This window comes from Sinohyriopsis cumingii, chromosome 18 (genome assembly GCF_028554795.1).
Source record: "Sinohyriopsis cumingii isolate HCF-2022 chromosome 18, ASM2855479v2, whole genome shotgun sequence".
Lineage (NCBI taxonomy): Eukaryota > Metazoa > Mollusca > Bivalvia > Unionida > Unionidae > Sinohyriopsis > Sinohyriopsis cumingii.
Genome location: NC_142978.1, coordinates 79698789 through 79712105, shown reverse-complemented (window position 1 = coordinate 79712105; position 13317 = coordinate 79698789). Strand labels below are relative to the sequence as shown.

General features: G+C 33.9%; 2 protein-coding genes across 3 annotated transcripts in view; one reads left to right on the top strand and one right to left on the bottom strand.

Moving 5' to 3' along the window:
• The window catches only part of LOC149777141 (ankyrin repeat domain-containing protein 13D-like), a 50227-nt gene extending 39525 nt beyond the window's left edge, over nucleotides 1-10702 (bottom strand). The window contains exons 1-3 of the mRNA XM_089941833.1: nucleotides 10520-10702; nucleotides 4403-4538; nucleotides 975-1099 (exon numbers count right to left, since the gene is read on the bottom strand). Coding sequence (XP_089797959.1) covers nucleotides 975-1099; nucleotides 4403-4538; nucleotides 10520-10615 — 357 coding nt within the window. The 5' untranslated portion in view covers nucleotides 10616-10702. The remainder of the gene's footprint in view (nucleotides 1-974; nucleotides 1100-4402; nucleotides 4539-10519) is intronic.
• Nucleotides 10703-11047: 345 nt separating this feature from the next.
• Nucleotides 11048-13317, top strand: part of LOC149777140 (ARF GTPase-activating protein GIT2-like) — a 182920-nt gene continuing 180650 nt past the window's right edge. For both annotated transcript variants that reach the window (XM_089941832.1, XM_089941831.1), the window contains exon 1: nucleotides 11048-11189. In XM_089941832.1, coding sequence (XP_089797958.1) covers nucleotides 11132-11189 — 58 coding nt within the window. In that variant the 5' untranslated portion in view covers nucleotides 11048-11131. The remainder of the gene's footprint in view (nucleotides 11190-13317) is intronic.

Below are 13317 nucleotides of genomic sequence, written 5' to 3'. Positions count from 1 at the left end.
ATGATTTTTAAACTGGCTGTTGGTTACACCATGATTTTATTCCATATTTACCTAGGTGTAAGATGCACTTTACTGCCAACAGACCCTAGTCCGAGTCTCTGATGACATTCCCACTGATGGATGATGTCAGAACCAAACATCGAAAAGTCCAAATCAAGACATCCCAAAACACAAAATGGCATTGGCTGGACTATACTTTTTGAAACCAAGGATCTAAAATAAGGTGTGACTTGCAAAAAAGTTGACAGATTGATTCTTTTTCTATCTGTCAGGTTTTTATTATGCATCACTCCCCTCATCTAGTATCTATTAAACAACTTCTGGCCTGTACAACTATTGTATCCAACCTAAAAATATTATTAAATAGAAGACAATAGGAGTCTGGAAAAAATATAACTAAATCAACAGTAATGAGCAAAATCATGTGTATGATAGACTGGGCAAGAAAATATATAATAGGGGTCTGGAAAAAACATAACTAAATTAAAAGTAATGAGCAAAATCACGTGTATCATAGACCTGGCATAAAGACATATTATCAAACTATTAATCTCTTCAAGTGAAAAATTTCCATGGATCCTTGGTACCAAAATATAAGCCAGAAAATACAGGTCCCACTTTGGGGCAGCAAAATTTGGATTTTCACCAAGTGATTGGCTACATCATCACCTTATATAATAAGATGAAACATGATCAGTGGAGTACATGGGAACCCACAGAGATTTTTCAGGGGGGCAAACATGCAGTGGTCAGCTATTAAGCTTTATGTATGTAAGCCGAAATTTGTTTAGAGGTGACATTGTGGGGATAAGCAAGTGTCTCATGTGTAGGTGACCATGGTTGAATTACATCTGAGTATCGGACTACACAGACCTAGATCTACTGCTGTAAAATATAATGACAAATCTCAAACAGTCACAACAATGTTCACGAAATGAGCAATACATTATATGGTAACAAATATGGCAATTTACCTCTTTCAATTTTTGCAGAAGCTCTGGAACTCCAACTGAACGTGTATTATATCTCTGTTGATCACGGTGCTTGAGAACAATCTGTACCAACTCAGGATCACCAGTGGAAACTGCTTCATGAAGAACTAAAATATAGAGCTATGATATTCTAACCATTTATGTATACAAATTTGCTGTAGGATGAAGGAACAACAATTACGTAAGAAAAGAACAATTACTGTTCTCATATTACAATACAACATATCAAATAAGAACACACATTCTCCCTAAAATCTTGGTTTCTCAAGACAGGTAGTGTCCTAAGACAGGATATACTAATAAAGAATCAATAAATCCATATATGGAGAATCTAAGAGATCTTATATATAATAATTTCATGGATTCAAATTCTGTTCTATTAATGCGACCCATATGAACACTAAGAAATCATTCCCGAAGCAGTTTCTCTTTCATGGGAACTGCTACTGTACTTGGAGAAATGAACTGATTGCTATACGGAGTACAGTGAATGGTACAATATAAATCTGCTCTAAGTTTAACAGAGCCCACAACGAACACATTCTGTCTTACCCCACGTGCATGTAATCCACAAACTTTGGTCCAGATCTGTGATGTGGAATTAACATTCACAAAGTCTGGTCCAGATATAAAACTAATGTTATGGTGTTGGAACCATTTTTCTTTTTTCAGTCAGTGACCTTGACCTTTAAGATTCTGACCCCAAAATTAATAGGGTTTTTCCTCACAATAAAACAAAAGCCATCCACAAAGTTTGGTCAAGGTATGATATATAGAACTAGTGTACGTACTGAAACCATGTCTACTTTCAGTAACAGTGACCCTGACCTTTAATAATTTGACCCTAAATATCTACAGACCTCTTCCTTACTCCAAGTGTAAGACATCCATTGAGTCTGGTCCAGGTGTGTAAAAATACAACTGTTATTCTTTTCATAACAGTGACCTTGACTTTTAAATTAAATTGGTAACCATGTAACAGACATTTAGATGGATAACATCAAAACAACTGCCTTATGGGAAGCATATAAAAAGGCTTACTGAACTCGTCATTGGCATAAAATTAAACAAAAGGCATTTAATTTCAAAGCCTTCAATAATATTATATACATGATACAACACTTTGTCAAATACATTTTTTATGTGGTCATTTTATCTGTATTGGTTGTGTAATTCAAGCTTGAAATAAATTACTCAACTGATTCAGTTTTCCACATAAGTTCGTGTCTTCTTGAGCCTAATACATACATTGTGTAATTTAATTCAACAAATTTAGAATTCACTACAACTGAATGGTCATATAAACAAGGTATGGAGTTAAAAAAGTTGTATGCATCCTGTCACAGAATAAGGCAAGAAATAACTTGGTTTCGCCTTAGAACAATTTGATAATTTTTGTCATACATGTGTACAATGTTACCTAGGGTGGATAACTTTTTTTCCAGGTAAGTAACTAAACTAGCATGTATCTTGTAGATCACTTGCGGCAAGAGACACTAAAAGCACATTATGCATGGGTATTTTACCCTTACTAATACTCACTCTCACATAGATTTACGGCAGTTCTTTTCTAACTGACACACTGGTTTTTGGATCTTGTCAAGGAGTGAACGTTCTCCATTTTTGTTCGACAGCCATAGGGGTAAGTCTTACATTTGTATTTTATTTGATATGCAAAGCATATTCAGTTTATGATGTCGTATCGTGAAATAATGCCTTTACTACTATGCGGATTCGAAACGTTGTGAACTTCTGAATTACAAGTTGCTATTAGGGGTATAATTTAATAGTATGTATCTATAGATTTTAATTTTATACCTGTTATTATGACCAGTTTGGTTTTATTGTAGCTGTCCATAAGTATGTCTAAACGTATGTCTGTGCGCACGGTGGATCCAAGAAGGGTGGGCATGGTCAATACAAGTGGGCCAACCCAATTCAGGATAACTGTGTGCTGTCTGTACATATGTGTGTGTGGGTATATGAGGCTGTCTGCCTGGCCATCTGTGTGTCTATATGGACATGGAAGATGATGAAACCATCAAGGCCACACAAAGACGAACCCACTAATTTGTAAACTTGTGGACATGGTAGATCCATGAAGGGTGTGTGCAGCTGATACAAGTGTGGGCCAACCCAAGAATTCAGGAGAACTGTCTGGTTTGTCAGTGGACACATCTGCAAGTTTTTACATATATTTATGAATCATACGGCTGTACAAATGACTGAGTCATATGTATGTTTCAATTGATTGTTGTTTCAACTGAGTACAAGAGATTATTTGAATCTTATTTTCTTTCCATGAGATTATGTGAATGTCACTTTCATTGCATGAGATTACATAAGATTATTTGAATCTTACTTTCATTATGTGAGATTATATGAATCTTACTGTCATACATTTGAATATATGAATATTTTTTTTGTTTTCCTATTTGTGAATGTTTGGAAAAATTAACTGAATGAGACATGTTTAGAGTGTGAAAGAATCACTGTATTTGTAGAATATATATATTTTTATTAAATTCATTTCATAAATTTCCATCTTCATCACACTGTGTTGTGTTGTCATTTGATCCAAGCATCCATTCAGGTCTATCCTGTTACACATCCTCACCCCTCCCCATACAACTAATTTGAGAACCTTAAATTTAAAAAAATGTTATGCCTTTCTCGTTACACTATCATAACTGTACATTTCTGGTGGAATACTGTTCATAATTTTACAATTAAATCTGCCCCTCAAAAACAATCTTTATGGATTTAAGATACCTGACAGTTCTCATATATGTAAAATTGTAATATCACCTACTGTAAAGCACTTAAATTTGGTGACGACTTGTTTTTGCTTATCAATTTTAAGGACTAATTTAGAAATATATGACTCATGACTGATAGGCACTGAACCACATGTGCTTCAAAACAGTCTCTGATATTCCGGTACATTATACAACGACATGTCAGGGTCTACACTGTATTCTGTTGGATCTGTATTATATAGAAGTAAAACTGAATACTGCTTATAGTGGGTTACCTCCCAATAAAGCCCAGACAACACCACTGCCTCCAGAAGCTGAAATCTTCAAGAAACTTAGAGAAAGGATTTTTTGGTCAATTTACCTATATTTTGAATCAATCTGCTGAAAATAATGAAGAAAATAGAAAATGTAAAACTTCACGTAGCAAATCTAGTCCTCTCATAGTAAATTTATTGATTCCTTTTTTTTCAAAAAATTACATCAAAAAAGGACTGAAAAGATTTCAAAATGAGGTTGACATTTTTGTTGAACAGTCTGTACAGAGAGTGGCTTATTTATGATGACATCTGGAATGGAATTTGGTAAAAGTGATAGGAACGGACAGTCACTAAAAATGACTGTAGCACAGAAGGCAAAATATTTCTCATTTACCTGACCAGTATCCTCTGTTTTCTGCATTCGCATTGGCACCATGTTGTAACAGCACCCGAGTGCTCTCCAGATGACCTAGTGTGATGGCAAGGTGAAGTGGTGTTCGCCCTCTTGGATCACGTTTTTCTTTATTATGCTGAAGAAAACACTACCATGATCAATAAACACAAAATTATTATAAATAGTATTTACAACATTTCTATGTGATCTTCATATCTGAACATTTTGCATATCTCAATATTGGTAAGCAGAATGAAACATTCACTTTTTTTACAGAACAAACTGTATATTCAAATGCAATGATGTGAAAAAGCTTGCCGGTAGCTTCTCATGGGTCGGTGGTTCTTTCTGGGAGTTTCCCGGGTTCTTCCTCCACCATTAATACTGGCCGCCATGTATAGCCTGTCTTGTGCTGAAAAATGGCGTTAAACCCTAAAACAACAAAACAACAAATGCAATGAGATGTAAGAAAAAAGTGTATGTATCAGTTGCTGAAGACACTTTTTCCTTTCATACCTCTATACTATTTTCCTGTGGTACCTCTATACCATTTTCACATTCTGATACTTTGTAATAAATCTGTAAAACAGATGTGCCCTTGAAGGGAATAAGTGAAGAAATAGTGGACTTGTTCATATACATGTGGACACACTTGTTCTAATTATATATTTTAAATAAAATCTTTAATGCATGATCTACATTATTCAAGCGCATGGCAAAGAAAATATGGCATTACAATTTCTGTACAAATCTGAACATGATCTATATAAACTTATGTCTTTGGTTTATTTAACATATATCCTTTATATAAAAACTAGCATCAATTTAAATATCCTGTTTAATAAATGCCACATCTAATTTCAAAACTTCTCCATTCAATAAAAGATCCCACTGTTCAGACATTGTAACCTGTGGTTACGACTGTATTGCATAAAGTGCCAAATTTAGCAACCTGAGATTAAGACTATTGTTATGTGGACATAACACCACTTTTCAGCACATAAGTTACACATGATGGCCAGTATAATTGGTGGAGGAAGAATCCAAGAAGAACCATTAATGCCCTAGAAGCTACTGGCAAGCTTTCTCAAAAAGACTCAAATGCACGTGAACAGAGGTGAGAATATGAGTGACCTGTAAAGGCCTTAGACCTTTTGGCCACCCAAGGCCCCCTTAAGACCTTTTGCCTAAGGCCCACTTAAGAATTTGAGAGAGATCCTCAGATTTTCACCAGTCACAATAATATTAAATGTCTGTGGGACTGATTAAGTAGCAGTTTTAAGCTGCTAAATAATGTATCCACCTTTATCAGGATCAATTAGCGAAAGTAATTTTGTCTGAAGATATAATCCAAATATGGGTCTTATACACTGCATGCTGTGTACCCTCAAAATAAAACCCTCCAAAAACACATCTGTGGCAAGCCACCAGGGTCATGGCATGGAAATGCTTTGTAATCTCAAGGTTCATGTATAGATGCCAATCAGTCGCACCTGATCAGACAGGTATGATAAATGGCAAATCGTAGCACACACACACACACACATATATACATACAGAATGTTAGTCAAAAGTATATAAGTACCAAAAGTATTTACTGACATTATATCACATTATATCACATATTTCAAGTTTGTGTTTGGATCTTTTTACATAGTTTGTACATTCATTTTTAGCTTTCTATATTTGGCATAATAAAATGAGATCTTCATTTTTCAAAATACATTAAAACTAAATAAACTAATATATAAACTGACCCACCACTATATATTTTAAATACTTTGGAGATCATTTTATGAAAATAATGCTACAATGAACGAGAATATTTGCATAAAAATTCTGAATTATATCTTTATAAAGGTCACCCATGCTAGCAAGAACAGTAACTCTTTCATGCATGTGCATGCATAAAAAATGTAATCAATGTCAACTATATGGCATATTAAGTTCACAGGCACATGAAAACTTCATTTTATGAAAAAGCTGACATTTATACCAAGGAATCAGATTGTACAAATGTGTCGTTATACATTAAACTAAATATATTACACAATTTTGGTACAATGTTTGGCGTTTAATATATTTTCAAGGTTAGACACATATTTGATGAATGACGGGTGATAATGATGCTAGTGATAGCTATTATGATATGCATGTGATTGTGATCGCCTAGATATTGGGACTGTCAGATCATTTACTGTATATGACTCATATCTTGAGACAGTGGTATTTAAGTTAAAACTTACAGGTTTAGTATAGGCAAAAAGGAAGTAAAATTTAAACTATTTTGAATAATTTTGAAGAAAAGAAAACCAATTCGTGTCACTTCTTGCAATATCAATCTTAACGAATATTTTGTGTTATAAAGAACAGAAAAATGACCCACAGCATTTCGCTGTTTAAAAAGCAAAACAAAACAAAATCATAAATATTTCCTTACAACAAATTCAGTGATGGTTCCTTCTCTCTCATTTCACACTTTAACACCTTCCATGAAATGTATAATACTGCTCAAGATAGGTCAGAATTATTTAGAAAAAAATTCCCAAATTTGAGATAACTAAATTTTAATGTTGCAACATCCACAATTTACACAACAGTAATACAGATTTACTGAATTAAAAAGTGTGTGGAAAGCCTGTACAATATTAAAAACTGAATGAGGAACTTCTATCTTATCATAACTAAATTATAAAATCATAAAATGGCAACTGTGGTTTACCAAATGATGATTTCAGATCACAAGAACACTGTAATGAATATACACTATTGGTTTTAAGAGTAACATATGATTTCAACTTGTGTATGACTCATCATTATGGTATGTCATGCCAAAAATGGGGCTTGGGTTGGGGAAGCATATAAAAAAAGGCATAAAGGCTTTAGAAGTAACTGATAAAGGAAAAGTAAATTAATTCTTATACATGTAGCTGAATGTTCACAAAATATTTCTATTTAACCTCATGTAAGAAAAATATGCAAATTTCAGCTTGAAAAAACATGAGGTACAAATAGATTGTGCATGTGTTGGAATGCTTACTTTGAATTTATTTGAAAACATATGATGATGAGTTCATTTTTTAATTCTGCACATTCTAATTATACATAAAAAATTCCATTTTTATTAGTTCTAAAATTCTGACAAAAAATCATACAATAGTACTGTAAATTGTATCAAAAAAGGTAACAGGTCAGAAAGGACCAGTACAGAAAAGGCCCAGTCCAAAAAGGCCAGCAGCGGGTCAGAAAGGACCTGGACATAAAAAGGACCATTTAAAAGATTGATTAATAATAATAATAATAATAATAATAATAATAATAAGAAGAAGAAGAAGAAGAAGACAGCTTTTCTACAAATCACATATCTATTCACTTCTAAGTCAATGCCATTTTTACATAAATTGCTAAAACACTGAGCTGCAAAAATTAAAGCACTGGTCAGTGATGATGAATACCAAGACTAAAACAAAGCACTGATAGCAAACAGCAGACCTTTACAGATTGCACAGACTGTAGTACCGATATCAGGAAAGAATCGTGATCGCATTGTACTTTTCACACTTCTTTTACTTGCTTTCTATCTCAGACTTATTTAATGTTAGGAAACTTTGATAATCACAAAAAGACATGAATACAAGTCTCTACAATCAGAACTCTTTCCCATGCCTCCAGTCGCAACAGAGCTTGATCTGTCCTATGATTTTAACAGCTTCTGATGCGATTACTGAGACACTCTTGACTGAACTACCTCAGTCAATTATCTGTAAACTTCAGGTGTATGGTAATTGTGCCTATTTCTTCTCCTCACTCATAACATTTTATTCATCATTAATACTTTTTTCCATTATATATATCTTTTACTGAACTTTCCTTATTTCATGTTTTCTGATATATTCATTATCTTCAACATGAATAATTTATGTATCTTTCAAAATTGCTGTGAGTTTATCTAAGGATGAAGATTTTGAAGCTACTGACCTTGGATTATGTACTTATATAATGAAATCATTGCATTTTGTTAATATAAAAGAGAAAATGTATGAATGTGCAATATTCATAGATCTCAGTACACATAGTTTTTGGACCCAAACAGAGAGATGTTCGATTACTTTCGTGTAATTTTCTTACAAATGTTCAATTGTGCCATACATTTCTGTAACACTTGTCGATACAATATTGCAGTCAACTGAAATCAAAATTTGGCCCTATATGTAGTATTAAATCAAAATGTTTGAACTTTGTGTCACAGGTACAATTCCATAATTTAACTTTTCTTTGAGCATGTATTTTTGATTTTGCATGGGATTGTTTTCTTTTCTTGAATGTCCAATAAAATCATTTGTTCTTATGATTGTTGTTGTTGTTGTGGGGTTTAACACCATTTTTCAGCACAAGATAGGCTATACATGGCGACCATTATTAACGGTGGAGTAAGAACCTGGGAAAACCTTGTGAAGAACCACCGACCCACAAGAAGCTACTGGCAAGCTTTCTCACATACCCTCATCTATTCTTATGAGACTTTCTGATTGCCACATATTTGATCTCGAGTTGTAACGCCGTGTTTCAACATTATTTTGTACCCAGCCTTTTTATGTTTTGTGATCTATGCTAGGAAAATAAAGGCTTGGAAGTTATGAATTAATTTTGACAGCCACTGTGCAATTGTGTTGTGTTGTAAGGTATTTTGTTGAAAAGTTAATATCTATGTAGGCATGTTTTTATCATTCAATGATCATTTTTTGCTGTGATTGTAGAATTGTTTACTATATTTTGCTGTTAAATTTATCTGACAGCCATTATGTGCAATATTGTTGTAGTATTTGATATTAGATTTTAATATACATGTATCAGCAATAATGCTTGTCATTATTAACAAATTTATATATCTGAAAAGGCATTAGTGCTTGTCGTTTGTTGCTTATACTAGTTAGACATCTCTTCTTCCTTTTGTCTTTCTATGCCACCATAAAAATTTGTTGCTGCTATTTTTTATATATAAATAATCTCTTAATTCTCTTCCAATTTTGAATTGACTTTTATTGCAACCACAATGCAATAACAGTGCCTACAAGGCAAAAGAATATACTAAATGCCTATTTTAAGCATAAAGTATAATCAACAAAATAAATTATGCATACACATGTATTAACAATATTGAACATATGTGAAACAGGAAGAGTCAATATTCATCCATCATTTATGAAATCGTCATCACTTAATTAAGGCATTACCATGACAAAGCTGGCATACACAAACCACTGACAATAACTCGAATCAAGTCTTGATATGTTATAACAAAGATATTACTGATTTGCTTTACTTCCAATGTTTTCTTACACAATTATTATTTGCCTTCTTTTAACTTTCTCATGTTCAGTAAACTGTGTTATTTTCTTTTTTATTCATTTTGCATAGAACAAGTAGTAGGATTTTGCAATTAATTTTATGATCACTCAAGTAAGAGTGTGACATACTGCACAATGATTCTCTACTGCAAATTATTGACATTTCAGAGTAAAACATGGATGTGATATTTATGTATCAATTACTTTTAGTAGAGATGATACTAGTAACTGGTAACTGATACATAAATGGGTCTTTTTGGGTTGTGCCTTTTCGGACCATGCCTTTTAAGCATTAGTCCATTGTGGTCATGGGCCTTTTTGATACAAGTTCATTTTTACCTTGATCCTTAAAAAAATCACCCAAGTCAAACTTATTTTGCTAAGCTTATTCAAACAAATACAAATCATAAGTTTAGTGTGTATACCGATATATACACCAAACTTGTGTAAACAATTGTGCGTTTCGGTCTTTTGAGCGTATTTCGGTATTTCTAGTTATCGCGAATGGACCTGTGGGCGATAAGAACTGATTATAGAACTGCAGCAAATTCGAACCTCAGATACACTGCGAGGGGTGGGTACCTCAAATCTAAACTAAATCTTTTTTCTTCTTTTTTTACCAATATAGTCGTGGTGCCAAAACTGACGACATTACATCACGATGGTGATTTATGATAACATCTACTAAACCCACCCACCCACAGTAATACTGGGCAAACTTTAACAGGTTTGGGTTGGCAACTCAGAAAAAAGGAGGAGCAAAGCATACCACTTCTTTCGCTAACTCTTTGTCAAGTTCAGAGAATTCGTTGTGCCAAACAAGCCAGTGCAATGGAAATTCTTCCCGAATCGATTTAGACGACATATTGTGAGATTAGTTCCAGAGTTTGCATACAGGAAGGACAAATTTTGTCATTTCTACTTGCGTTTCTGAGTCATTTTTGTTGATGCCGACTTCCGCAATGATGTCGTAAAATAAATAAGTAGAGATATTGTAAGTTTTGAAAGAATTGCACGCATAAGGACAATTAATGTGAAATGAAATAACTAGGACACCGTTTATTTTATTAGAATCATCACACTCTTGCTATTTAGTCTGATGATCTCTTTTACGACATTCAAATACGAACTTAAGAGCTATCTAAAATGTATTAATTATAGAAAACTCGCTTATTACATAAAATAAACACCAACTAAAATACTGAGAACATACACTGAATACTGTATTATGAATTATTAAGAAAATTAACTGAGTATGGAAAATACAAAACTAAACATACAGTAATTCAGTTTTATGGCTGAGGAGACGGAAAGTGTAGTTTACTAGCGGCTACATTTTGCCAATTTTCGGGAGATAGTGGAATAAGTGCACTTTTCCCTAATGTCAAGAGGAAAAGTTAGAACGGCGGGTGAGGTATGCGCCGACTGCGGTGCTCCAGGTAAGATATGGTTTATTTTTTTGTGAATTCGAGATGTAAACAAAGGGCCTTAATGCACTGTGATACATATACAAGGGGTGGGGACAGTCAGTCGTACATTACTTAAACGCTTGGTGGATTAGTACGGTACATTTCTGAATCCAGACTTACTTTCCAGTTGCAAAGTCTTCTCTACCTCGACGTGAACAAACCGACTTAAAGCATCGGTATATGTTTTAAAATGTACAAGAATGGGTCCAAAAGAAATTTGCATTTCTTTTAAAGGATATCACGCTTGGTGTTTAATCCAGCCTACATTATTGCGTCTTGTAATACATTAGATTTTTAAAGGGTGCACTGTGTGCCATATAAATAGTTCAATAATATATAACACCTTTGTGTTTGTGAACATAATTTGAAACTCGTCTTCCCACTGAATTTGGATCATCACAACCATTTCTCACCCCAAGACATTTAACCCTATGCCATTTTGCTCCCAAACCATTCTGAATACACACGATCGTATGCACTAATACCTTTTTTAATCTGTCTCTGTCTCTGTCTCTCTCAAACACACACACACATAGTACTAATATTAGTACCCCATCTCTTACCTCGTGGATGTGGTACAAACATGAGCATATATGTGTCAATGGAGTAAGCTGGGTGTGATTCACACCGGTGCTCTTTTAGCCTAATATCAACAATTTGAACATATTCGTTGCATATAATGCAATAAATTGAGTAGTCCTCTTATTTAATACTGGAAGTATCGCAAATCATTGTAGAAATAGTTGTAAAATCTCGTTTACCTTTTTTATCTGATATTTTCGTTTAGATCGTCTGTATATTATTTCAGATAATGATTACTTCCATTCTCAGCCTCGTTTGTTTGTGTGCCATATAAGGACATTGAGGCCTTATTTGGAAACATAAACGAATCATAGTAAAAATATGGCATGTTTGAGTCAGATATTCTGCACATTAAAAGTAAATACTTTTTATCGGCAACTTTGAAATTCCACCAAGAAGCCATTATTTGCCACTTGATTGATAATAACATAGCGTAGAATATCCAAGTATGGTCTGGTAAGCCTTATATAGAAAAGGGGTCACAGCAAGAATCTTGCGTTATCTGTCATGGCAGACATGGTGAGGTTAGTGTAACCATGCCAATTCATTTTATCATGTAAGGGCTTAATCAGTTCAAAATAAGCAAAACTTCTTTCACAACATGATTATACTTATGTAGTAGATTTATGATCTTTTTTGCTCCATTACATTATATGGGATCAGTTTGTAGCCTCAACTACAACAAGTCAAGTTGAGGCTATGACATCATAGCTAACACACACACACATTCACAAATTCACTCATGACATATCTCTCCGATTTCTCAATTTTTATTGCAATCAGATGAATGAAGTTAAAGTTGCTGAAAGTTGCAATTAACTTCAACCATCTTAATCACATTGCCAGCATAAAACCATTAACCCCTAGCGACGACTTAATGGGGCAGGCCAGCATAAAACCATTAACCCCTAGCAACGACTTAATGGGGCAGGAGGTAGTAGCATACTCCCGAGCTCTGTAGCCTCATGGTCATGCATGATACACTAAAGTGGGTGGTATTATAGAAAGGTAGACAGATGTAACTCTACAATGATACCAAATAATCTGGAATATCTAGTTGCACTACAAAATACAGATTTAAAAAAAAAAACCTCATTTTTTAGACCCGACTTTTTTTAACCCACAATTCGCCCGTGGTCGGAATCTGATTTTATGTCTGGATTTTAGACTTTTTGGTCTCAGATCTAAGGCAAACTGGTATGAACTGCAAACAGACAGATGATCCTTTGCAAAAAGTAGGATAAGATGGGCATTTGGAATAAAGAGTGGTCTCCATACATAAATAATGGCTCCGTTTAGCAAAAGAAAGAAAAAAAAGAACTTTTACCCCTCTGCTCATGCCCGAGTCAAATAACCAATGAAAAACAATGTTTCTAACACAACTAGGCAGTATGTTATTGAAAGATGACCGGGGATTTGGTGTTTTGGAGTCTATTCAGAAATATCTTTCAAAATGTGTTTCCTACTTGATTTTCAGGCGAAAATGACAAAAAGCTCCAGGGTATAATGTGTTAAA